The sequence below is a fragment of the Aquarana catesbeiana genome, linkage group LG09, assembly GCF_042186555.1.
Source record: "Aquarana catesbeiana isolate 2022-GZ linkage group LG09, ASM4218655v1, whole genome shotgun sequence".
In the NCBI taxonomy this organism is placed as follows: Eukaryota; Metazoa; Chordata; class Amphibia; order Anura; family Ranidae; genus Aquarana; species Aquarana catesbeiana.
Genome location: NC_133332.1, coordinates 45,218,238 through 45,245,994, shown reverse-complemented (window position 1 = coordinate 45,245,994; position 27,757 = coordinate 45,218,238). Strand labels below are relative to the sequence as shown.

The window sequence follows — 27,757 nt, the reverse complement described above, 5'->3', positions numbered from 1 at the left end:
TTGACAGCAGTGTTATGAAAATCAGATGCACCCCCATGTCTGCCAAAAAATGGTTAATAAGGTGAGGTCATTGTCTTGCTGGATATTTATTAAACATTCTTTATACACAAATATTAGGCTTAAAAAATAAAATTATTGTGCAATAGAAAAAAAAAAATCTATTCTCCAACATGATGAAACTACACTTGAAGATGTTATTTTATAGGCAAAGCAAGTGGTGAGGAAAAGGCAGACAATCCAAAGGGGGGGGGGGGGGGGGGATACTGGCTTAGTTTGTAAAATGGCAGCTGGTAGTTTGGAGACAGGTACTCTTCGAAAAGTCAGGCTTTATCCATATCAAGTCAGAAGGTCTCTGGTGGTAGGATGAGGTTCTCCCGAGGCAGGACTCGGACTAGGAAAGGGTGGCACTTCAGATTCATCCCGAAGACCCCTTGGAGGTCAGGGAGATTATTCGGGGAGGGCGAGCAGAAGGAGAAATCCCTCAAGAGGTGTGAGAGAAAATAAAATATCTCCATACGGGCCAAAGCCTCTCCGATACAGAGCCGGGCGCCCATACTGAACGGAAGGAGAGAGCGCGAGGTGAGGTTGCCTTCTGCTTGGGACAGGAATCGCTCTGAAAAGAAAAAAAAAAAAAAAAAAATGTAAAAAAAAATATCAGAATAGTATCAGAAGTGTAGGGATAGAAGGAGGGGCAGTGGCACTGAGTTAGCAGAACTCCATGTACTGAAAAGTGCTGTCACTCTTCTTAAAGAGACCCTGTCATGAGACCCTTCTTTTCAACAAAAATCACACCGGGGAAGTGGAATTCAATCAATAGTCAGAAGATACAATCATAAGTTAACTTTGGTTATCTCTGTTTCCAGCAGGCATTCTGATCAATTGAAATACGATCGGATTTATGACCGAATCATCTCAGTACTGCAGATTAATGCAAAATGATCAATAATTTTCTGCCCTGGCCGGTGAACTCAGTTTGACTGAGTCTGATCTAAACCTAAATTGATCAGAAAGTGTCGTGTCATAGCTGTAGAAGAAAAAAAAAGCACAAGAAAAGGGTGCAAGTGCATCAAAAAAAGGTCCAGTGCTGGTATCATGCATAGCTCCCAACGGTCCCTGATTTGGAACCTCCTTTCTCCTCAATTGTCCCTCATTTTGGTCTGATCTATATAGTATATAAAACGCATTTATTTTTAAAAAATTGTTTCCCAGTGCTAAACCTTTCATCTAATTTATAAATTGCTGCATTTGTAAATTTCAAAAGCCAGTATAAAAAAGGAATAGTAGTGATAAAAACAAAAAAAAAAACAAAAACCCCAGCACTCGTGGGTTTAACTCTTTTTTTGTACAAGTCTCCTTTAAGGGGGCGTGGCAGGAGGTATATCCTATGCCTACATACTTTTGCTAATAGGTGTCTCTCATTCCCATCTCAAAAAGTTGGGGGCATGTATCATGTGATCTGAAGGAACCGCTATATAGGCAATCTGACACATTTTGGGGGACACCCCTCCTTTCTCCTGTGCTCTGGAGGAAGAGGGTGCATCCCCCGAAACCTGTCAGCTGGCCTATATAACAGTACATTGGGTCAGGTCACATAATACCAGCACTGGACTTTGTTTCAATAAGTTTGCTCCCTCCTGTGTGCTTTTTCTACTTTGCCTACTAGATTCCTCTATCTGAGGATGGCTGCACCGAAAGGGTCCCAGCTGAAGATTTTCCATTTGATAGTCCACACTGCATGAGGATTGTGTAGCAGTCCTCTGAGAGCCGGGAGTGTTTGAAGAAATGGATTCTGGACAGCCGCACTCCGATAAAAGCCTTTATTGTAATGAATAGTCAACGTTCATGTGACAACAGAAGCAGGACAAACAGCTGACGTGTTTCACAACATCATTGTTGCTTTGATGTTGTGAAACGCGTCAGCTGTTTGTCCTGCTTCTGTTGTCACATTAACATTGACTATTCATTACGATAAAGGCTTTTATGGGAGTGCGGCTGTCCAGAATCCATTTCTTCAATATCGCTCGTGCTGAGCCTGCACCTGGCTACCACTTTGAGAGGGACGTTTTCTTCAGTACACCACCTGGAGCGGTTTACCCTTTTGTTCTCTTGAGCCGGGAGTGTTTGTCTGTATTTGGGGGTCATAGCTATTTGATTAGTTTCTGAGTCAATCGTTTTGATCAAATTGCAAATCAATTGGATAAAAAAATAAAAAGGAATTAAAAAGTATGTGTGGCCACTATAAGAGATCCTTGCAATTCCTGTCCTGCTGACAACATTTACCCATCCAGGAAGCAGAGAAAAAACAAAACAAAACCCACACACACAAAAGTTTTAGCTGGCTATACACCTTAAGTTACGATCAATAACACCTTTGTTCCAATTGGCACTGCCAGGTTTCAGAGGTGGCTGGGCACACATCAAAATTTTACTATGGGGCCCCATGAATTGTAGATGGGCACCTGTATACTATTATCCATATACCTTCTACTATACCAGGATGGGATGCCTCAGCAAAGAGCTTCTAATAAGATGAGACGGAGTCGCAGTTTAATTTTGAGCTATGTATTTGGTAATTAGAAAATCCGCTCATACAGTGGGGTTAATTGCTCATTTAGTCTAGGGGAGGATAAAAGCACTTTAACTTGCCGGATCCTCTGCTCCCCCAGCAGATGGCGTTCCCCCCCATGCTCCAGAGGTGAACTGTCCCTCAGCATCATCATCATGGTCAGTTTATGGACCCTGCATTGGTCTTGATGATGTCAGAACTATAACCCACTAGAGCATGGGGGGGGGGGGGGGAGGGGGACACTGCGGGGACTGGTCTAGTTCTGTGAAGGATCAGGTAGGTAGATCTTCTTTTCTATGTCTGTCCACTATAGACCTAGGCAAATAAGGAAGACTTGCAGTGAGGGCGCAGCTCCACTGCAAGAGAGAATGTTTACGTTTCTCAGAACTGGGCTTTAAAAAATTGAGTACAGGTTCACTTTTCATTGAGTGAGTTCCTATTAAAAAATATACAATAAAACATAATACAAAAGCTCATTATAAGATTATTAATTATGGGTAACTCCTCAGTAACACTTATGGGGACATGAGCTTTATCATTGTACTGGAAGCCGCCGCCCGCCCACCCACCCCCCCCCCCCCCCCCGCCAATGAGGAAGAGGAACACTGAAGAATAAAGAAATGTATGAGCTGGTGAGGAGTTTGCCATAGTGTATTGGCAATTGTGTCGTTTTGTACTGACACCAAATCCCCTGAGCATTATGGGGTGTATCAATGTCACCCAATATTATACCACCTAAGCCTTTCATTGCCTGACAGTTTGGAACAAAGTGATTAAAAAGAAAAAAAAAAAAAAAAAAAAAAAGCTGTTACCCATCAGCTCCAGTTTGCGCCACCGATTAGCTGCCTGTGACACATCAGCTCTAGTTTGTACCAGTGGTTGGTTGCCTCTGACCTATCTCATCATTGAGAAAAATTTAAGAAATTTCAACAATTCTCCTTAAAGAGGAACTACACCCTACCTAACCAAAATGCTATGTAATATCACCAACACTTGACCCTGTATAAAAAAAAAAAAAAAAAAAAAAAAAAAAAAAATATATAACCACCATATATCACAAAGAACATAGAATCCAGCACTTTTCTCCTTGCAGGCAAAGTTCTCCATTCACTGCTCTGCGCCCATGCTGCCACACCAAAGCACCCAGGTTATGTGGTATGTAACCATTTCACCCAAACATATACCACTTAGCCTTTCATTGCCTAAGGGTTTGTAAGTAAGTGATGAAAAAAGCAGCTCCAGTTTGCACCATTGGTTAGCTGCATATGATCCATCAGCCTTGGTTTGCACCTTTGTTTGGCTGCCTGTGACATCAGCTTTGGTGTGCACCATTGGTTAGCTGTATATGACCCATCAGCTTTGGTTTGCACCATTGGTTAGCTGTATATGACCCATCAGCTTTGGTTTGCACCTTTGGGTGGCTGCCTGTGACCCATCAGCTTTGGTTTGCACATTTGGTTGGCTGCCTGTGACATCAGCTTTGGTTTGCACCATTGGTTGGCTGCATGTGACCCATCAGCTTCAGTTTTCACCATTGGTTAGCTGCCTGTGACCTATCTCGCCATTGCGGAAAAAAAAAAAGACATTTCAACGATTTTCCTTATAAACAGAATCTAGACCCTACCTAGCCAAAAAAAAAAAAAAAATTAAATTAAATATCCCTAAAGCTTGGCCCCCATGTGAAAATACCAAATCAAAACAGAGTCCAGCATTTCTCTCTTTGCAGGTAAAGTTCTCCATCTGCTCCCCCTCCATCTTGAAATGAGATCTTGTACATGCACAGACACGCAGTGACACTCTGTCAGGAGCCATAGACCTGGCAGAGACTCACGGTATGTATGCACATGCACCGGGTTCCGCATTGCACGTGCAGACACCTTGCAGGAGATGATAAAAACAGCCTCCTGGGATGTGTGATAAGTGACCCCAGGTAGTTGTATACATCATCCTTATCTAAATAGGGATAAGGATCAAGAAAGCTGAGACATTAACAAAAAAATAGGCTTGGAAAAAAATTGCAGTAGTGTAAGAGGGAGGAGGCAGGAGAGAGTAGGTAACTGAAATGGGTGCAGGTCCACAGATTCTTCTTACTATAAAATGCGTATGAGGATACATACCGGGACAAAACTGATCAGGATTCTCCCAGATGGTTTGATCATGATGAGCAGCAAAGACATTTGGAATGACGGTGGTCCCTTTGGGAATAGTGTAACCTGCGATACTGAATAGAATGAGATAGTGTAAAGGGCCAATCCACCAAAAAAAATATAATTTTAATTAATTATAGGTAGAGTCAGCTTCTAGCTTCAGATATGGCTGACATGAACACTTATGCCGCGTACACACGAGCGGACTTTACGGCAGATTTTGCCCGGCGGACGGGATTTGGTCGGACAATTCAATCGTGTATGGGCTCCAGCGGACTTTGTTTTCTCAAAAGTTGGACGGACTTAGATTTGAAACATGTTTTAAATTAATCCGTTGAAATTGAGTCCGGTCGAAAAGTCCGCCGTCTGTATGTTAGTTCGACGGACAAAAAGCCACGCTAGGGCAGCTATTGGCTACTGGCTATGAACTTCCTTGTTTTAGTCCGGTCGTAAGTCATCATGTACGAATTCGACGGACTTTGGTGGATTGTGTGTAGGCAAGTCCGTTCATTCAGAAAGTCCGCCGTAAAGTACGTTGAAAAGTCCCCAGGGCAAAGTCTGCCGTAAAGTCCGCTCGTGTGTACGCGGCATAAATGTATTAAATGGAATCTGAATTGATTGGGTTACAGTACAAGTCAGAGCAATATACACACACGATGCATGCCATAAAAACGTATACGTATGGAACTGCAAAAAAAAAAGAAAAAAAAAAAAAAAAAAAAGCCACACGTGTAATATAAACCAAAAAAAAAAAAAAATTTATATGAATTAGAATTACCATTCAGAAATATGATCAAGAATCCTGAAAAACTGACGTTTTAGGAAAACAAAACTCCAAAAGAGAAGACTAATATATGGGGGTATCAATGGCCATATGGATTCCAAAGATGGAATACAAAGTCCAAGTCCAATATACAGACATATATTTATCCAATGAAGAAAGTTTATATACAGCCATAGGATAGAGTGATTAAAAAAAACAGTCAGGCTGGGAACAAAATTGGGTTGACACCAGAATAGTAATAGCGGGGAAATCTTCCAAAGGGGACACTAGTTCTGGTGTCACCCCAGGGATTTCCTCTCACTCCCTGTTTTGGCTATGGGACAGGAAGTGAAGGGAAATCTCCCCTATGAGACACTGATTGCAAAAGACAAAACTGACAGGGGTTATAACCCTCCCTTACTCTATTGAAAGCAAAAGTCTAAGGTTTTGCCTTTAATAAATATCTTGCATGGAACAAATGCATATGAAGGTTATCATTTTTCATCAAAAAAAACACGTTGTTCATGTAGTTGCTATACACTCCCCGACCACTTTATTAGGTACACCTGTTCAATTGCTTGGTAACACAAATTGCTAATCAGCCAATCACATGGCAGCAACTCAATGCATTTAGGCATCTAGACGCGGTGAAGACAACTTGGTGAAGTTCAAACCGAGCATCAAAATGGGGAAGAAAGGGGATTTAAGGGACTTTGAACGTGGCATGGTTGTTGGCGCCAGATGGGCTGGTCTGAGTATTTCAAAATCTGCTGATCTACTGGGATTTTCACACACAACCATCTCTCGATCCAAAAAAGAGAAAATATCCAGTGAGCGGCAGTTGTGTGGACGAAAATGCCTTGTTGATGTCAGAGGAGAATGGGCAGACTGGTTCCAGATGATAGAAAGGCAACAGTAACTCAAATAACCACTCGTTATAATCAAGGCATTCAGAATACTATCATTGAACGCACAACACCTCAAACTTTGAAGCCGATGGTCTACAGCAGCAGAAGACCACACCAGGCTCCATTCCTGTCAGCTAAGAACAGGAAACTGAGGCTATAATTCGCACAGACTCACCAACATTGGACAATAGAAGATTGGAAAAACGTTGCCTGGTCCGATGAGTCTCGATTTCAGCTGTGACATTCAGATGGTCGGGTCAGAATTTGGAGTAAACATGAAAACCTGGATCCATCCTGCCTTGTATCAACAGTTCAGGCTGGTGGTGGTGGTGTAACGGTGTGGGGGATATTTTCTTGGCACACTTTTGGGCATTGTTTAAATGCCACGGCCTACCTGAGTATTGTCGCTGACCATGTTCATCCCTTTATGACTACAGTGTACACATCTTCTGATGGCTCCTTCCAGCAAGATAATGCTCCATGTCACAAAGATCAAATCATCTCACCACTGGTTTTTGAACATGACAATGAGGTCCCTGTACTCCAATGGCCTCCACAGTCACCAGATCTCCATTCAATAGAGCACCTTTGGGATGTGGTGGAAAGGGAAAATTGCATCATGGATGTACAGCCGACAAATCTGCGAACTGCGTGATGCTATCATATCAATATGGACCAAAATCTCTGAGGAACGTTTCCAACACCTTGTTGTATCTATGCCACGAAGAATTAATTCAGTTCTGAAGGCAAAAGGGGGTCCAACCGGTACTAGCAAGGTGTACGTAATAAAGTGGCCGGTAAGTGTATATACATAAATGATGTCCCCAGAATATTCAGATATAGCCACCAAATTGATTAATATGTAAATCACCTTGATAAGGCTGAATGTCCACTGAGACAATAAATGGCCAAACAGGCAGTTAAAACGGTGATATAAAGTTCAGCCACTGAGGGTCCCAATAATAGGGTTGACTTATTAAAGGCAAATAGACTGTGAACTTTGCAAAGTGCAGTTGCTCCAGAGCTTAGCAAATGAGGTAAAGCTTCACTTTGCAAAGAATAGCCAATCACGTGCAAGGGAAATAAAAGAAACAGCATTTTTGCTGGCACATGATTGGATGATGGAAGTCAGCAGAGCTTCTGCTCATTTACTAAGCTACAGTGCAACTGCACAGTCTTTTTGCCTTTAGTATACCCAGGGCTCCCCCCCCCCCCCAGAGAATAGGTGCAGGAACTCCCCCCGTCTGAGTCCCCCCTTGTCTATGCCCCCTACCCACCTCTGGGCACCCGTCCTTGGCTCCACTCCCTACCTACCTCACAGTACCACCCCTTTTAGAGAATACAGAACCATGTGTCATTTTGTGGCGTTAAATAATTTGTATGGAATTTGTTGATAAGAAAAGCAGTAGATCCCCTGCAACCAGCAACAATAGATCTCCAACACAACACTAGACTCCCCCAGCAACAATGAACTCCACCCCAGCAACAGTAGATCCCCCATGCAGCAACAATAGACTCCACAGAATAGACCTCACCCCTGCAACACGAGACCCCCCCTGCAGCAATGACAGATCTCCCAGCAACAATAGACCTCAACAGTAGATCCCTCAGCAACAATAGACCCTCACACAAAAACAGATACCACTAGTGACAATAGATCCCTCTGCAGCAATAAACCCTCCAGCACACCCCTTGCTTTTACATGTCGTTAGTGCTAGAGGTGCCGGAACTGCGTTCCCCCACAAAAAAGTCCTGGAGTATATCAACCCCCAAATTATTCTGCTCACAAATTGCCATGTAGGGCTAGAGGTCCACCAGGACAAATAATGGCCAAGAAGTCTTTACAATAATAGTGGATAAATTCAAATAGAATTTAAACTATCACTATTATGGAAAAAAAAAAAAAAAACACCAAGGCATAGGACATAGAATTATATGTCACCCATGATCGGTATAGAAATGATGTTCCTTTAGTGGTAAAGCCCATCTAGAACAGGCATAGCTGTATGGTCTCAAATGGTGAGCTCCAGCACAAGCATCAAGATAGTGGTCCACTTGAATTTAGGATATTCAAATATAAAAGGGTATTAGAATGTCCATAATGGTCCAGAAGATTTGTATCAAATCCACCAAAAAAAAAAAAAAAAAATTATAAATAAATATAAATATATATATATATATATATATATATATATATATATATAACACATATACATGGGGTCTTCAGAAAGTTTCTGAACTTTTTTTTATATTAACTAGAGTCAAAAAAAGAAAGTGCGGAATTTTTTTTTTTTTAACATTCCACTAGCCATGTGTATACACCAACCAAGTTATATGCAAATCTCAACTTTTTCTGAAAAAGTTTAGCTTAGCGCTTCCCTTCATCACCCACATCTATCTATTGGCCCCCTTTATTTTTTGGGCAGCCTCACTAACCAATAGGAAAGGCTCGAAGAAAGCAGGGAACAAGTCCATGCGGGACATTTACAGGAAATGTTGTGATTAGTCCATAATTTTAAGGGTTCTATCGATAAAACATTTTTTGATTAAATGACACAGGATTTGTGCAAGCGCATGAATTTTGGCCTCAATGAAAAAAAATATACCAAATTTTAGCCACTAGAGGGTGCTAACAATCATGGGGATTATTCTATTAGAGCAGGGGTCTCAAACTGGCGGCCCTCCAGCTGTTGTGAAACTACAAGTCCCATGAGACATTGCAAGGCTGACAGTTACAAGCATGACTCCCACAGGCAGAGGCATGATGGGACTTGTAGTTTCATAACAGCTGGAGGGCTGCCAGTTTGAGACCCCTGTATTGGAGAGATTACAGCCAAAAAATCATGCAGCATGCACAAATGTGTGACAGAAAAGGGTCTAACCCGTCCCTCTATCAAAAACCTAATTTTTTTTTTTTTTTTTAAGGCAGATATCTTGATTTGATTTTGTAAAAATCAAGCGAGTCAACAACTTTGAGTTAGCCTATTTTGGCTGGAAACTAGCCAAACTATAAGGACATTATCATCATTCCTCACCTAGTGTCCTTGGTGGCAGAATGTGGAACGGCAAGGGGAACCGCTGGACGCATTCTAAGCATCTCCGAGATGGTGGCACTGAGATACGGTAACCTGTTACGCTCCGAGTATACAGGGTATTGATCCGGCCCCACTGCTTCAATGATTTCTTTGTGAATTTTCTCCTGAGCCTAAAAGTAAAGAAAGTTCATTGAGTGTAACGTTTAACCAATGGCATCACTACTGGATGAAGTGCAGGGATGAGGTATACTATGGCAAGGGGGGGCTTCTGCAGCACAGAAGGTTTTTTTTACCTGTAGCACCCTGGTGTTTAGGCAGGGTTGCTAGTAAATTTAGTTTGCCAGGCAGTAGTTGCCCTGGTTAATTGTTAGTAGATCCACGGATTCCTCTCTAGTTCTGGACTTGCTGTACCTTCTCTCTTCTGTCGCTAGGTGGTGTTATGCTGGTGACATTAGATAGACAAGGGCTTAGCAAGGTCAGGTTATGAATGGATGGGGCGTCTCAGCCAATTGGCAGGGGTTTCTTCAGCCCCTTGGCCTGCTGGGAAAGCCAATTTATTTGGGTGGAGTCAGGTGATTGGGGTTCTGTGCCACCTGGACGGCTGTCTGGGTAGACGTGTGTTATGCTGCCCCGGGCTGCTAGGCGGAAGCCTGAGGCCTATCCCGGGGGCATCTGGCTGCTAGGCTGTCTGAGGGCCTTATCCAGAAGCAGAAGAAGCAGCGTAGGGTTGGGACTGCAGGACTGGAGTCCAACCGAGAGTAAAGGTTCAGGGGATGGGGGAACCAGTTGTGGTCGGAGGTAGAGGGGGAAGCTGTCACCACTAAGGGACCATCCACCTTGTTACTGGAGACCATTGTGAGTAAGCTGGAGACAGTACCAGAGCAGTCTCCTCACCAACCGGGGACGGTGGAGAAGTGGGAAAACTTCAGCAAGTGCCAAGCCAGGGACTCATCAGGGAAGCAGGGGTGACACTTGAGGAAGATACTGAGTTATGGAAGTGGAAGAGCTCAGGGGATCCAGTGGAGATTGGGTCTGGAAGTCTAGTGAGAGACTAGGAGCTCAGTGAGTAAAAGTCTACAGTGAGAGACTGTAGTGCAAGAGAAGAACTATTCTGTGTTGCCAATAGTTAAGTACAATTACCGTTAGTGACTGTTACAAGATTTGTTGCCATAGGAGACAGCAGTCCTACCTATAAAGAAGTTGGAGGCCTTCCACTGTATAGCTGTATAATGTCATATATATATATCCTGGCCCTGACCCCCTCTCTCACAGTTCTGTTAAGAGAAAATTAATCTTCTGCATTCAAAAAGTGTCTGGCGCCCATTACTCGATCTTGTATCACACCCACCATGCCTTGTAACCCACTCTACAGGAGACGGATGTCAGCTATCCTGGACTCTGGAGGTCATCATTAGGCCTTTGGAGGTCCAGGACCTTGCTACATACCTTAATGCATTAAGGTAAAAAACCTTGAGGCTTTAGAACCACTTTAAAGTAAATATTTTTTCCCCAAGGATCATCAGTGCCATCTAGTAGCCATAATGCAGCATTTTCCTGATTCCTGATTCACTCTTTGAAGAACATTCAACTGGGTGAGGAAAAAAAACATTTGATTTTGCCCCCATTTGCACAAAACAAAAGTATGTGCAGCTGCACAGGATGAATATATCTTCAAAAGTTTTATATAGTGTCAAAAGTGTCAGAATGTCTGCCGCAATATAGCAGTCCTGCTGTAAGTCACTGATCGCCGCCAGTACTGGTATACAAATAAATAAATAATTCCATAAATGTATAACCCTATTTTGTAGACGCTATAAAGTATAGGTAAACCAATCAATATACGCTTTTTGGGATTTTTTTTTTACCAAAACTATGTAGCAGAATACATATTGGCCAAAATTTATGAAGAAATTTGATTTTTTTTATTGGATGTTTTATAGCAGAATTTAAAAAAAAAAAAATTTTTTTTTTTTTTTTTTTTTATACTTTGTATTTTTTTTGTTTATAGCACAAAAAATACAAAACCCAGTGGTGATCAAATACCACCAAAAGCCCCCCCCCCCCCTTCCCACTTATCTGCTCCTATTCTGGTTATAAAATACTTGACTGCTAGAAGGCTAATGATTTATACTCGCTTTTGTTGTGTATGAACTCACTGCGTACTGTATGTACATTATTTTAGTTTCCCCCTTTTTTGTTTATTCCTCCCTTTTTGTATTATTTCTGTTCTGTTACTGTTGCGTTACAACATAAAAAACTTTATGTAAAAAAAAAAAAAATACCACCAAAAGAAAGCTCTATTTGTGAGGGGGAAAAAAAAAATTACAAAATTTTATTTGGGTACAGCGTTGCATGACTGCGCAATTGTCAGTTAAAGTAACACAGTGACGATCAAACAGGTTTTTCCCAAGACTCCTAAACCTCATACGTGCAGGCAACACTGACAGAATGCCTTCTCTGCCTCTGTCCTTGGATGCAGAGAAGGCATTCGACAGAGTGCTTTGGGGATATATGAAAGAGGTCCTTCTCAAATGTGGATTCAGGGACTCTATATTATCAGCCATTTTGGCACTATACTCAACCCCTTCAGCCCGAGTGTATGTGGCAGAGATGCTATCTACCCAATTTCACATTTCGAATGGCACAGGCCAAAAGATGTCCACACTCACCTCTCATCTTCAATTTGATTATAGAACTGCTGGCGGAATATATACGAAGTACCGAACAAATTTCTGGCCTCCAAGTAGGAGACTATAACCACAGGTTATCCCTGCCAGCTGTTTAATCTATCCTAAACAAATTTGGAACAATATCATATTATAAGGTAAACACCACCAAATCACACATCTTAGACCTAGGAGTAGATAGTACCACTTGTAACTTGCTGTCCCTACAATTCACATTCCATTAGGCAGAATCAGGAATTACCTACTTGGGAATCACCTTAACTAAACACCTGAATACCTATATAAAGAAAACTTCATCCAATATAAAAGAAAATTTCTTCAATCTCTCAATCAGCTAGAGAAACACGAATTCTCATGGGCTGGTCGCCTGGTAGCATTTAAAATGACGGTTCTTCCACAACTTGTATACCCAATCCGTGCCCTACCTATCCCAATACCTAAAAATTATATCAACTCCCTCCAAACATCCCTACATAACTATATCTGGGCAGGGAAAAAACCACGAGTGTCCAAAAAAAGAGACTTATTAAACATAGACTAGTAGGGGGTTCCGGCCTTGCGGACATAGCAGACGACTACACAGCATGCATACTAACCCAGTTAAAAGAGTGGTCCCTTCCAAAACCCTCCACTCGTTGGGGGGGAAATAGAAAGCAGCATCAACCCAGGCAAAAACCTAAAAAACTGGCTCTGCAGCTTACACCCCAAAAAAAGACTTCCTCATCACCTTCCTCCAACTATCCTTGCAGCCATCCAAACATGGCTCACATTCACTACCACCAAATGGAGCAATACTCCTACCTTCCCTATCAAACTACCTCTACAAGATATTAAATTGCTCATCCCTGATTTTCCTATCCACAAATGGTCTAAACACAACTCCCTTCTCCTAACAGACCTAACCCAAGACAGTCACATATCAAACTTCTCCACCGCCTCAACAGAATTAGGAATAGGTCCAGAAGCCTACTTTCAATACTTACAAATGGCCCACTGCCTTAAAAATAACCCACAACTTTTGGTCTCCATTCCAATTAATGGCATTGTTCTATTTACCCAGTTCTCTAGGGAAGTAAGGAATTTCTACATTCTAGAATATACTCCAGGAGGAAAAAACACTTCCAACATTCCCTAGATATCAACGAATGGGAACTCGACTTGGGTAAAACATACACAGACAATGGCTTAGAGCCCTACAATCTACATATCAAGCTACAAAGTGCACCACAATGTGGCAACTCACACAAAATATTTGTCCAAAGACGATACCTCACCCCACACAGAATAGCAAAATTTGACAAACGCACCTCTCCCAAATATTTGAGGGACTGTGGGGCGACCGACACATTATTACACATCGTATGGGAATGCCCACAACTAAGGCAGTACTGGCACGAGGTCTTTTAACTCCTTTCACATGTTACTGAGTTGAACATATTACCTTCTCCTGAACTTGCCCTACTAAACTTAACCATAGAATCCCTACCAAATACCCATAGAAGAGTAATAACACACATCCTACCAAAGGCTAGACTCAACATAACCAAACTTTGAAAAAATACCAAATCTCCTGATGTGCTTGAGGTCATTAAACTGACCCAGACCCACCACACATACAAAATATTAACAAAAGACAATATATCCTATATCAAAATGGGAAAAATGTGGAATCCGTGGTCCAACTGGTATAAATCTTATATAGTAAAGTAAAATATATGCTTCTCTTATGCCTACCCCCTCTGCCTTCCTTCCTATATCCCCTACATTGATCCCTCCTCCCCCACTACCCACCTTCCCTCCCCTCATCTGAAACAATATTTGTGCACCTGTTTCAAGGCACACCTATTCGCCAGAGAAACAATGTTACCGAACCTATCCCATTACTGTTAACTATATGTATGTTACACATATTTTGCATTTATATCAAGAACTGTGCTATTCACAATATTGTTTGTACTTTTTCAATGCACAATAAAAACAGTGCCATATCACAAAAAATGACCTGGTCATGAAGAGGGGGGGAGGGGAATAGCTGCCGTTAGAAAAAACAGCACCCCCATGCTGACAACTTGACACAGGGCCCCATACAGCGTACGTTTCAGCTATGAATGAACACAGAAAGCAATTGGTACTAATCCCCCATTGTGATAATTCAGGAAAGGAAGGGGCTGGTAAATAGGACATAACCCTCCCCCACTCTCAATCCTAACAAATCCTATTGCGCGATTGAAGCTGCCAGCAGGAAGGAGAGGATAGAAGATGTCAGCACTGCAGGGGTGGTGGGGCGACACACGGAGGGGCCTGGGCAGCAGGGGAAAACATATGGTGCACAGGGAGGGTGATCAGTGTAGCAATTAATGGAACCAAGAATTTATATGGCTATTCCTGCAGCAGCTGAAAGCTAGTGGGAGGGAGAGGAGAAGAATTGGTTCTATTAATTGCCTCTCCCCCCACGCCACATCGATCACCCTCCCTGCCCAACATCTGATTCACCCTGCTGGCCTGGGCCCCATACAGGAGGGCTGGTGGTACCCCCTTATCTACGGCCCTGAAGGGGGTAAATCTTCCAGAGGGCAAGTGATTAAAGAAAGGGGAATGCATGAAACATCAGCAAACCCATAAAGGACTTATAAACTCTGCAGGTGAACATTTTAATTTTTTGGGGGAACATGGAAAAATGGGGGAACCCGAGAGTGATTTTACAGAGAAGAGCCAAGTCTACTAAATAGACAACTCTTCTTATCGTACATGGACTGCATTTTGTCTGGGGTCACAACCTCCGAGTAATGGAGAAGGTAGGCCACAGTCCAGGTTAAGGTGGAAGCTGTGGTTTCGGTCCCTCCAATGAGAAGATCTACTGCAGCCATGTGAAGGTGTTGTTCTGTCAGCTGGGAGGCGTCACTACTGTCCGCCTTGCACTTCTCTTTTAGAAAGCGGATCATTTCATCCAAGATGTCCTCTTGAGACTCTTCGGTAGGGGGATCACTCTGATGGGGAGACAAATGGGTTATCACATTGTTGGAGCTTTTTACATGAAGAGAAAGTCTTTGAACATTACCCATTGTTCTCACACACCTTATGCTTCTCCATCTGACTTCTCACCAAGCGGTCTCTCTTCTCTACGGCCTTTAAGAGCCGCTTTAAGGATCCATTTGGGAGTTTCTGATAGAGGAGGCAAGATATGAATAAAATAAGGATACATTACACACTCTTCACAAAGTTCCTTCCTATGTCATCCTGTAGGAACAGATACACAACTATTTCCTGTGTCACCCTGCAGGGGTGGGGGGGGGGGGCAGACTCATAGCTCCTGGGCCAGAAATAAGGGGGGGGGGGGGGGGGGTACAGGCAGCCCCTCTGTACTGGGCCCAGACCCCATCTGGACAACAGCTCACAATCCACCACCTTCCAAACCCTGGGTAATTAGGGATGAGAAACAAAAAGGAGAGTGGTGGCATGGCCATGCAGAACTTGCAGCCTGCAAACTTTGGAGGATCACCTGTGAGACAAGCAGAGGGTGTCCACCATGACAACTGCTACAGAAGGGGCACTCTGGTCCAACAAGCAAACCCCTTGCAGGTGAACCTTTACACCAAATCCTGGAGATGAGAAGAGCCTAAATATGAGCCAAGAGGGCAGCAAGGTGTGCAGTGCATTGGAGGATACAGTGGTGAAGAGTAATATGTAATGGGGGATGCAGAGAGTGCAGAATGTGGGGTATTGGGGGAGGAAGGAGGTTAAGAGTGAGGTGTAATGAGGGATATAGGGGGTGCAGACTGAAGTAATGAGGGATGCAGAATATGGGGTATTAGGGAGGGCAGGTGGGTAGAATGTAGGATAATGGGGAGGTAGGGGTGCAGAGTAATGCAGGATGCACGGGGTGCAGAATGTGGGAGGAAAGGGGTGCAGAGTGTGCAGGAATGTGGGATTCAGGGGATGCAGACTGAGGTGTAATGGGGATACAGGGGGTACAGAGTGCAGGGTAATGAGGGATGCAATAATGCAGAGTGTAGAGTAATGGGAGATGCTGGGGTGCAGAATGTTGGGTACTTGGGTAGACAGGGGTGCAGACTGAGGTGTAATGAAGAATGCAGAGGGTACAGAGTGCAGGCTAATGGGGGATGCAGTGGTGCAGAGTATTGAGTAATAGGGGGTGCAAGGGGTTCACAATGTTGAGTAATGGGGGACGGAGGGATGCAGAATGTGGGCGTAATAGGGGGATGCAGAGTGTGGGATAATGGGGGTGCAAGGAGTGCAAAGTATAAGGTATGGGGGGTACAGTGTGAGGTGTAATGAGGTATATTGATGGTACAGATAGAGTAGTGGGAGATGCAGGTGGTGCGGAGTGTTGGTTACTGCAGAGCACAGGGGGTGTAGACTAAAAATGTAAGGAGGGATTCAGTGGGTACAGTGTGGGGTGGTGGAGGGTGCAGGGGGGTACGCAGTGTGGGATGCAGGGGGTACAGAGTATTAGGTAGTGGAGGGTGCAGGTGGTAAACAGTGTGGGGTAGTGGACGGTGCAGGTGGTAAACAGTGTGGGGTAGTGGGCAGGGCCATCAATAGGGGGGTACTGGGTGACTTGTCAGGTAGGTTGTATGGTGCTCCATGTAGTCTATTGATGGCCCTGCAAAGCTCTCTTCTCTCGATGTTTCTCTGCAGGAGAGAGACCTATTATTTATGTCTAATGTATACAGCTGTGTAAATCTCTCACCCTGAGAATTGGGATAAAGTCCAATGCGTTGACAGCTGGAGAATCAAATAATTTCACAATATTAGTTATACATTCATGGATTTCCTGAAATGTGGGGTCTGAGAGCTCATACTGAAAGAGAAGAATTAGGAACAAGAGATAAAAAAACCAAGAAATTTATATCCATACCTGCTATGCATTTATCATGTGAACATACCATAGGACTTCCATCACAGCACATCCCAATTCTTTTCTTTTTTTATATACGGTATATAACGTATTGGTAATGTTCAGATAACTATATTTTAGGATGTACAGCGATTAGGAAAAACTTCAACAAGTGCTTCTTGTATCTGAAATGGCAACAAGTTATAGTCCTGCTAGAAAAGTGACAACCCTTTCAATGACCAAACTTGAATATTATGGGGTCCACGAGGCTGTAACACACAAGAGTATGAAGATTTGGATCTCTGCGATTGTGTGCTTAAAAATAATCTGATATATTCTTAGATTTAGGAATTTTAAAATCTCCTTCGTTGTTGCCTATATACAGATTATATAGAGTGGAGGTCTCCTTTAATGTCTTCAGTAGCAGAATGGTCACAGTAATCTGCAGCTGAAAGAGGCTCAACTATCTTGAAAAAATAAGTCTCATTTATTTTTAGTAAAGTGTTCTGTCCTCCAGGTGACAAAGTACATAAAGTACCTTGTCCCATCTTCCTACGTGCTGTGGAAGGCTAGCTACGATGTCAGACAGGATGCCCCACGTCCCCTCGCGGCCATCCAACAATGCAGCTAGCAAGGAGATTGCTGCATTAACTCCAGGTCCAAACGCTTTGCCAAGACAAGCACCTGGCAAGAGGAATGTCTGGCCTCCCATCTCTTTTGTAGGCCCTGTCTGGGGAAAGGCTTGAAGCCGTACACAAAAAACAGATTTAAATGCAGCAGTCTCCTTGCTAGCTGCGTTGTTGGATGGCTGTGGTGGAGGAGGGAGGGGAATGTAGGAAGAAGGGACAATGTACAACACACACATATATTATATATATATATATATATATACACACACACACACACACACATATATACACACACACCACACACAGTGAGTACACCCCTCACATTTTTGTAAATATTTTATTCTATCTTTTCATGTGACAAAACTGAAGAAATGACACTTTGCTACAGTGTAAAGTAGTGAGTGTACAGCTTGTATAACAGTGTAAATTTGCTGTCCCCTCAAAATAACTCAACACATAGCCATTAATGTCTAAACCGCTGGCAACAAAAGTGAGTACACCCCTAAGTGAAAATGTCCAAATTGGGCCCAATTAGCTATTTTCCCTCCCCGGTGTCATGTCACTCGTTAGTGTTACAAGGTCTTAGGTGTGAATGGGGAGCAGGTGTGTTCAATTTGGTGTTATCTCTCTCATTCTCTCATACTGGTCACTGGAAGCTCAACATGGCATCTCATGGCAAAGAACTCTCTAAGGATCTGAAAAAAAGAACTGTTGCTCTACATAAAGATGGCCTAGGCTATAAGAAGATTGCTAAGACCCCGAAACTGAGCTGCAGCATGGTGGCCAAGACCAGGAGAGATTCCACCCAGAACAGGCCTCGCCATGGTTGACCAAAAAAGTTGAGTGCACGTGCTCAGTGTCATATCCAGAGGTTGTCTTTGGGAAATAGACATATGAGTGCTGCCAGCATTGCTGCAGAGGTTGAAGGGGTGGGGGGGTGGGGGTCAGCCTGTCAGTGCTTAGACCATACGCCGCACACTGCATCAAATTGGGCTGAATGGCTGTAGTCCCAGAAGGAAGCCTCTTCTAAAGATAATACACAAGAAAGCCGCAAACCGTTTGATGAAGACAAGCAGACTAAGGGATTACTGGAACCATGTCCTGTCTGATGAGACCAAGATAAAAACTTATTTGGTTCAGGTGTCAAGCGTGTGTGGCAGCAACCAGGTGAGAAGTACAAAGACAAGTGTGTCTTGCCTACAGTCATGCATGGTGGTGGGAGTGTCATGGTCTGGGACTGCATGAGTGCTGCCGGCACTGGGGAGCTACAGTTCATTGAGGGAACCATGAATGCCAACATGTACTGTGACATACTGAAGCAGAGCATGATCCCCTCCCTTCAGAGACTGGGCCGCAGGGCAGTATTTCAACATAATGACCCCAAAAACACATCCAGGACGACCACTGCCTTGCTAAAGAAGCTGAGGGTAAAGGTGATGGACTGGCCAAGCATGTCTCCAGACCTAAACCCTATTGAGCATCTGTGGGGAATCCTCAAACAGAAGGTGGAGGAGCGCAAGGTCTCCCTCCAACATCCACCAGCTCCGTGATGTCGTCATGGAGGAGTGGAAGAGGACTCCAGTGGCAACCTGTGAAGCTCTGGTGAACTCTATATGCAAGAGGGTTAAGGCAGTGCTGGAAAAAATGGTGGCCACACAAAATTGGCACTTTGGGCCCCAATTTGGACATTTTAACTTAAGGGTGTACTCACTTTTGTTGCCAGCGGTTTAGACATTAATGGTTATATATTATATCTTCTTTAAAGCCCAACACAAGCAAAAAAAAAAAAAAAAAAAAAGTTTCTCCCATGCAGTGGGGCTATGTCAGCACTGTATGGGTAACTGCTCATTTTGTCCAGGGGTGACCAGAAAGCTTATGCTCACCTGATCCTCCACTCCATGGTGCTTCCCCACAATCCAATGGTGGACTGTTCCTGACGGCCTCACGTCCAGAGCAGGTCTATCGGCTTGATGACATCAGGAACAACACACAAGACTGCTAGACTGTGGGAAGTAGGAGCCACAGGGACTGGTCTTGTGCGGGGAGGATCGGAGGATTAGGTGAGTACATCTCCATTCTCCATTCCCCTAGGCAAAAACGAGCAGTTAACCCTTGCAATGCGGGCACAGCCCCACTGAGAGGAAAAACTTTTTATTGCCCGAAGTTGGGCTTTAAGAGCGATTTCTTTTTCCCCATGAGTCCCTTATACTTGGTACTGCTATCAAGAGCCATCACAAAGCTCTGGCCCACCCCCCTGGAGAAGGGAAACAGTTTACAATCAGCATATCTTACACTTATTCCAAACGTCAATGCTGCAATCAGTCTGCACGTGCGCAGAGAGAACTCTTCAGCTACATTCACTGGATCCCCACGTCGCTGTAGGAAATCCTAGAGAAAGAATAATGACAGCCAGTTAAGATCCCAACCCTGTCATTCAAACCCATTACTCAATGTCATATTTGCACTGTTCTGTTGCTTCGTCATAACATCAGAACTTAAAATGTCAGTCCACACAAAACTGACATATGACTTTTAGATGAAGGCTGGTGGGCCAAGTCTGCCTTGGCTTCTTAAAAGGTATAATGTAATCCAACAGGGAGATCTCTTGCCATCATTCATTGAGTTGGATTCTGTCCCACTGGGAGTTCCTGTCCACATTTGTGAGTTCAGCCAGCGGAGGAACAGAAATTAGAGGACTGGAGGAGCAAAGGCAACCATATGGCCCTTTCATGACTATTCGATCATCAATATTTGATCACATTGCATCTCAGGGTTACAACTGGAAACTGGTGATGGAAGACTTTCCTCTGCCAGGTGATCTGAGTTCTGAACGGGGAACAGATAGCTATATAATGCTCAGCATGGTCCTACGCTGATTCATTCCTGAATGAAATATCTCCACTCAGGGCCACTAGTCTTACTAGTACTGGCCCAGGAAGCAAAATTCCTCCCTGTCCCCCAGCCCTGTCCCCCCTGAAACTTCCAGCTCCATTTGTTTTTATTTACTGTTGTCTGTGACCCCATTGGAGACATTTTTTCCTTACTATTGTCCCTGTGACGCCCATACGGGAAAGAAGTGTGTAGTGGTCACCAGGACAAAAAAAAGCAAATGGAGCACATTGCTTTCCCAGATGGCTGAATCAAATTGTTCCTGCACATCTACAATTAAGCCCCAGTAGGGGGTGAAATGCATTATTATGGGGCTTTGGTACAGAATTTTCTCTGATGTTCTCCAAACCTTCTAAACAAAGGGCCAGTTTACTGTCCTTCAGACTTTAGGGGGCCAAACTGTGGCCAGTGGAAGTAGAAAATGCCCAAGAGTCAGTGAGAGAAAACAATGCCTCAGTATTGGTAGTCAATAGAGGGGGGGTGCCCCATCTTTGGTGCCAGCGGGGGGGGGGGGGGAATGGTGCCCCATCTTTGGTGCCAGCAGGAGGGGGGAATGGTGCCCCATCTTTGGTGCCAGCAGGAGGGGGGAATGGTGCCCCATCTTTGGTGCCAGCAGGAGGGGAACGGTGCCCCATCTTTGGTGCCAGCAGGAGGGGAACGGTGCCCCATCTTTGGTGCCAGTGGAGAGGGAACGGTGCCCCATCTTTGGTGCCAGTGGAGAGGGAACGGTGCCCCATCTTTGGTGCCAGTGGAGAGGGAACGGTGCCCCATCTTTGGTGCCAGTGGAGTGGGAACGGTGCCCCATCTTTGGTGCCAGTGGAGTGGGAATGGTGCCCCATCTTTGGTGCCATTGGTGTTAGTGGAAGTAATAGTGCCTCATTGTTGGTGCCAGTGGAAGGAATAGTGTCCGATGGACCAGATAAAAGCAAAGGAAGGAGCCATATCTGGCCCATGGGCCACAGTTTGGAGACTGCTGTGCTAGAACATTAAAGCTGATTTCGCTGATGTCACTGTTGGAGAGATCTTCAATCACATCCTGTTCTGGCAGGAAGTCAGGGGACATCTTCCCAACTGAGATAGAAATGGCAATAAAAACATAACCTCTTTTCCACTATATCCAAAAATACAATGTTTTTGGCTGGAGTTGGGCTTCAAAAGTTTAAAGTGACCAATAAGGAAAATTCTGACTCCTGGGCTGCACAGAAGTTCCAAGGCACCAACATCTTTCAAAGAGGTTCAGCTTCACTGCACTGGAACTGGCAAGATACCTGGATGGCGGTGGAAGGTGGCAGCCCTCATCTGAGGTTTCCTAGATATTTGCAGATGTAACTGAAAAAGAGCCCCCCCACCCCCCCACCCATAAACTGTCACCTGACACATCTTCACAGCCTCCTCCTCCAGCAGGTTGTCCAGGCCCAGGCGCACTCTTTTCTGTAGGGCAAGGTGTGTGAGACGTCTCTGTACCTTCCAGACAGCAGTGTAGTCTCCCAGCGACAAATCCTTCCCGCCATAAGATATCAGGTCTCCTGAATCACAGAAAGGACACATAATGCATTGTATCGATGGTGGCAGCAGCAGCCAGGAGCTCAACCACTTCCAGTGGCTGGGTTGTATGAAGGCCACTTTAGTCTACTTGTAGAACAATTCAACTTCGAATTATTCGTTTTGGCACTCACCGACACCACAACTAGACACACTTTTACACTCGTCGCCACGTACTTCTATATTTATTGCATTCATGAACAAATGAGCATATTTTTGCTAGTTAAAAGATAAATGCTCTATGTGATGTAGGGTTGAGAACACCCCTCTACATCTTAATACATCATATCTACATTCGTATTGCACATTGGTTGGTGGCAGCACCAGGAGACCAATGTCTTTTCATTATGCAGGCTTATACCAAAAACACCTTACTGACTAGGATACTATCTCTCACAAACCATCAATAAATCAATCTTAGAATGCCTCATGCCAAGGAGTGAAATCAATGAATTCAAGTCCATTATTCTGGTTTTAAAGCCAACCCGTGATTTTGCTAATGAAGGGCAAAGTAATAGATTTACTTTATTGCCCTCTCTCCCGAACTGCTCATAATTTACTTCCTTTCTCATCTCTACTACCCTGTTCAGTCATTGTGCACAAAGAGAGGAGGCTCGAGCAAGTAAGGCAAGTTGCCACTGAATATATTTTGTATTGTAAGCGGTCACTCTCATGTGACAGTGCTGGGTGTGTGTGAGGACAATCGCCAACCAGCAACGCCATGTGGGAGTAAGTTACATGTTCCCCTATATCCAGAAGGAATGGATATTTCTCTTTGTTGCCAATTGGAGAGTTGGGGAACGTAAGAGAAGGTTAGGTCACATTTCAGGGGATAGGGGAAGTTACGTGAACCTGCTGCATTTCCTGCATGGGCTAATGCCGTGTACACACGAGCGGACTTTACAGCAGACTTGGTCCGGCGGACCGGCGTCCGTCGGATAATTCGATCGTGTGTGGGCTCCAGCTGACTTTTTTTTCCCAAAAGTTTGACGGACCTAGAAATAAAACATGTTTCAAATCTTTTCGACGGACTCGAGTCCGGTCGAAAAGTCCGCTTGTCTGTATGCTAGTCCAACGGACTAAAACCAAGCTAGGGCAGCTATTGGCTACTGGCTATGAAATTCCTTGTTTTAGTCCGGTCGTACGTCATCGCGTACGAATCCGTCGGACTTTGGTTGATCGTGTGTAGGCAAGTCCGTTCATTCTGAAAGTCCGTCAGGAAAATCCGCCGGACCAAGTCTGCCGTAAAGTCCGCTCGTGTGTACGCGGCATAACTGTGACCCAATTGCGGTCTAAGACACACCTGGAAGGAAAATACCCTCAGTAGGGCAATGGGTTTACATAGAGTTATACAAATCTAAGAGTGGTTCTAACCCTTCCTCACTGAATTTAAAAAAAGATGGTTAAGTTGACAAAAATTTGGTATAAACTGGAAACTGCCTTTCACTGTAATAAAATGTATTAGCTGAAAGGGGAAACATTGAGGAAAGTGTGTAAATCCTTGTCTGAGTGCCCGTGGTCCTACAATTCCATGTTCTAGAGCAGCCTTTCCTCAATCTTTTTAACATGGAGGAACCCTTAAAATAGCAGGGGTTTTCTAAGACCTGAAAGCTAATAGTTATTATATCTACAGCTTATGGGACATTTCCATGAGGAACAAGCTGTAGATGTGGCATACTTCGCCTATTGGATACTCAAGTCTTCCCTATACGACTATATAATTTTCAGTAATAATAATGAAATTCTAATAATAATCACCAGAAAAAAAAAAACACTGATAGTGGAAATGGTAATGCTTCCTAACATTCAATGAGTTCAGTGGAAAAGTAACCCCCTACATTGATGGTCACAACAGAAGTGCTCCCCAATACTGGTGGTTAGTGGAGAGTCCTAGTACACTGGTTGTCGATGGGAAGAATGCTCCTTACATTGCTGGTCAATCGTAAGAATGCTACCTTATGTGGGTGGCTATTGGGAATGAATGTCCCTTAAGTGGGTTGTCAGTGAGCAGAATTCTCCTTACATTGGTGGTCATTAGGAGCTCCTTGAATTGGTGGTCAGTGGGAAGAAGGCTCCTTGAATTGGTGGTCAGTGGGAAGATCTCCCCTTACATTGGGGGTCAGTGGGAAAAAAATGCTCCTTACAGCAGATTAGTAGTAAGAATGTCCCTTAATGGTAAGTGGGAAGAATGCTCCCATTACAGATACAAGAAAAGATTGTTGAGGTTAGTGGTAGCTTTTCTCAGAGGCAAAATCTGATCTTTGCTCAAAAAAACCCTAGCAACCTCTAAAGGAACCCTAGGGTTCCACGGAACTCTAGTTGTGAAAGTCTGTTCTAGAGGAATTTTGGAATTTATTTTTCCAACAGCCTCTCTACTAGCTTATACTGTATGTACCAAATACATATTTGGCCAAAGAGTAGAGAAAAAGTTCAGAGCGAGCAAACCCTGAAACTTACTACGAACACCAAGATATCTTTAGAATGGAGAGCTGTGGAGCTGATGAGGTCAGTCAGGTTTAGGCCTGGCTCCCTAGAACACCATGTCAGCATATTGATTTTGCTGGAGAGATCTTTTAAATACAGGAGTCATGGTGGCTGAACTATTTGAATTTAGGTAACATAAGGATGCCTATAAAATGAATGTACCTACCAACATAGCTCTTGGGTCGCCCAGCAAAATCGGCCCAGTTCTTGACCAGAGCTTCGCGGATCAACCCTGCGCTGTTCAACACAACAATATCTATTTTGTGGCAAAAAAAGAACAAAAAAAAAGTCACCAAGCTGCAAAGGGTGAATTCCAGGTTATGTAGATGACATTAGCTGGAGCAATTCAATGGTTTTCTGATCTTCCGACCTAATTGGCTCACACAAATTCTGCAAATTTATCTAACTACAGTACATACAACCTTAAAGTGGAACTTTAGTCAGATAATTAAGTCCTGCTAGATCGCTTCATGCTGGCCCCTTTTGCAGGTAAAGCGATGTATAACTTAAAAAGAAAAAAAAAAAGAAAAAAGTGCCTATACAGTAGAGCTGCACAATTCTGGATAAAATGAGAATCATGATTTTTTTTTTTTTTTTTTGCTTAGAATAAAGATTATGATTCTCTTATGATTCTGAAGAAATTTTTAAAGATTTACAACCCCTGAACATTAGGTTATCAAACAAAATGGCAATAAAATAAGACACAATACTCTTTGCTTCAATCAAATGCAAAGAAATGTAATGAAAAATAATGTGATGTGTGAAGAAATAAAAAAAAAAAAAAAAAAAAAACACAATAAGTTATATTAGGGTCTCTTATTTTAATACTCGCCGATACCAATTACCGATACCTACTGCAGTTTTTTTTGTTTACACTTCAGCTGTCAGCAATGGCAAAAAACATTGAAAATTTATTTTACAAAATGAAATACATTTTTTTTACATTTTGCCCTTTTTTCAATGTGAAACATGTAAATATATGTTAAAGGTGGAAAAAAAATTAATGAACAAAGCAAACAAAAAAAAGTTTTAATGGTTTATAAAATAGAAGTAAATAAAATCAGGAAAATAATAATTAAATGGAGAATGAGAATAAAACAGTTAATCAGGCTGATTAGAGTAACTTAAGGGTTAAAAAGTGGTTCAACAGAGGAAAAAAAAAATTGAATAAAAAACAAAAACAAAAAAAAGTTCATCCCTTTGATCTGTAAATGAATAAACAGAAGGACAGATAAGATACAATGTTTCTTTTTATTGGTCTCTTTCAGTGCTAAGCAATGTTGTTGATAAACATTATGGGCTGTTTTTTTTTTTTTGACAGCTGAGAGCAGGAAACATTCTGCACTTTGTACATGAATCATGGAAATGCTGGATTAAGATTGTGTGTGTGTGTGGGGGGGGGTTGAATTGAGATCACAATCTTTTAACGATTATTTATGCAACTCTACTATACGGTGTAAAATCCAGTAAGAGTCAGTTCACACTGAGGCAGCACGACTTGCAGCGCGACTGCCTCAGGCGACCTGCACACGACAGCAACGGCGACTTGCAAAACGACTTCTATATAGAAGTCAATGCAAGTCGCCCCCAAAGTTGTACAGGAACCTTTTCCTAAATCGGAGCGACTTGCGTCACTCCTATTGGAACGGTTCCATTGTACAGACGGGATGCGACTTGTCAGGCGGCTAAGTCGCCTGACAAGTCGTCCCAGTGTGAACCGGCTCTAATACACTGTCTCACCCTGCTCTGCACATGCTCAGTTGCTCTAAATTTTTTGGTGCTGTGGTGAATTTGTAGAGGCTGATCTGCTGACAGTCTAAAGTTTTACTGCTATTCAGGGGACTCTGGGCTTCAGCAAAATGGTAGCCTCCAGCAAGAAGAAACAGGAGCAATGCTGGAAGCAATTTACAGCACACACTCATTTTGGTAGCATAATTATTGTGGAATGCATGTTCCTTGCTAAATAACATTTTTATCAAGTTGTTATCAGTAAAGTTCCACTTTAAACATAACAAATGAGGTGTTCTCTGCTTTTTTTTTTTTTTTTTTTTTTCAATTCACTTGTGTGTGCAGTATAATAAATTAATCTACATCCATATTACCTAAAGTGTATGCAAACCCAAAAACATTTATTATACAGTCCTTATATGTGGTGGCTGTATTTGTTTTTCGTGTTTTTTTTCATTGCTTTTCAACTAGAAATCCTGCAAACATCACACTGTTAGCATTCACACAGCCTCCATGAATAATCCCTGTAATGTCCCCCCCCCCCCTCCAACGATTGTCAGCTCCATCTAGTGGTCATAATACAGTGTTTTCCTGGTGTAGGCATTTCAGAAAAATACTCCATTATGGCCACAATGAGCATTGATTCCAAGCATGCGTGTTTGTATTCTGGACATGTGTGACGGACTTGTGTACAGATGATACGAAAACCTGACAACAGACTGTTGTCCACCGAAAATTTACTAGCCTGCCATCCAACATTTGTTGGCTGAACGTTGGACAATTGTCTGATGGAGTGTACCAACGGTCGGATTTTAGGCAAACTACCATGCAATCTGGTTGCAGTGCATTTCCAAAAGCAGTGCATGTACAACTTTGGTGCAATGTGATGTGATTTGAGCACATTCAAAATGAATAAACTCAAATTGCACGGCACTGAATCAAATGTGAATGGCACAGGAATGCCATGCGCATTCCCATGCGATTCATAGTGTGAACCTGTCATTGTTGATGCACAAAGGTTTCAAATATATTTTTAAAAACACAGCTACATTCCATATTACAAGTGAGTTATTTGCAAAGAGAACTATTGTGTGTCAGGGCAATGAAAATAATCAGCTTATATGCAGCCTGTTCATTCTGTGTTTGGCTTACACTTTACAATAAAATGTGGTGCAGAGAAGACAGTAAATCATATCTTGTCTCAACTCATTGAATAATCTCCAAATTAAATATTCAGTTATAAAAAGGATGTTTTGCAAGCTGTATACACAAACTCTTACACTTACCTTTTCCCCAGAAGCTCAGTCGGAAGATGGGGCCGTATTTCTGGGAAAGTTGTAGGAAGTGGAGAGGTAGATCTGAGCGTCCTAGATCAAACATATTACCCAGGAAGGGTAGAGAAGGGGGACGTGGGGGGTACTTTCTGCCAGTCTGGGGTGATCCTGGGATCCTCCATGGTGAGCATCCTAAGTACAGACAGACCAGGAGGAACAGAGGGAGCAACAGCAGCAGAATGACCAT

At 43.2% G+C, this 27,757-nt stretch overlaps 1 protein-coding gene across 1 annotated transcript; it reads right to left on the bottom strand.

Moving 5' to 3' along the window:
* Nucleotides 1-80: 80 nt before the first annotated feature.
* CYP21A2 (cytochrome P450 family 21 subfamily A member 2) lies at nucleotides 81-27,757 on the bottom strand. Its single transcript, XM_073598401.1, has 10 exons — nucleotides 27,523-27,757; nucleotides 24,675-24,764; nucleotides 21,854-22,008; nucleotides 19,886-19,981; nucleotides 16,818-16,928; nucleotides 15,182-15,268; nucleotides 14,884-15,093; nucleotides 9,420-9,589; nucleotides 4,684-4,787; nucleotides 81-613 (listed from the first exon to the last, which is right to left on the bottom strand). The coding sequence occupies exons 1-10, from the start codon at nucleotides 27,755-27,757 to the stop codon at nucleotides 342-344; spliced, it is 1,530 nt and encodes a 509-aa protein (XP_073454502.1). The 3' UTR covers nucleotides 81-341.

Bases quoted from the DNA above. Each gene is read 5' to 3' on its own strand.
- CYP21A2 (XM_073598401.1), bottom strand. From the start codon at position 27,757: ATGGTCATTCTGCTGCTGTTGCTCCCTCTGTTCCTCCTGGTCTGTCTG. The intron at 24,765-27,522 runs GTAAGTGTAAGA...GCCACAAAATAG, and splicing joins ACTGAGCTTCTGGGGAAAAG to ATATTGTTGTGTTGAACAGC. The intron at 15,269-16,817 runs GTGAGAGATTTA...CTCCTCTATCAG, and splicing joins ACTTTATCCCAATTCTCAGG to AAACTCCCAAATGGATCCTT.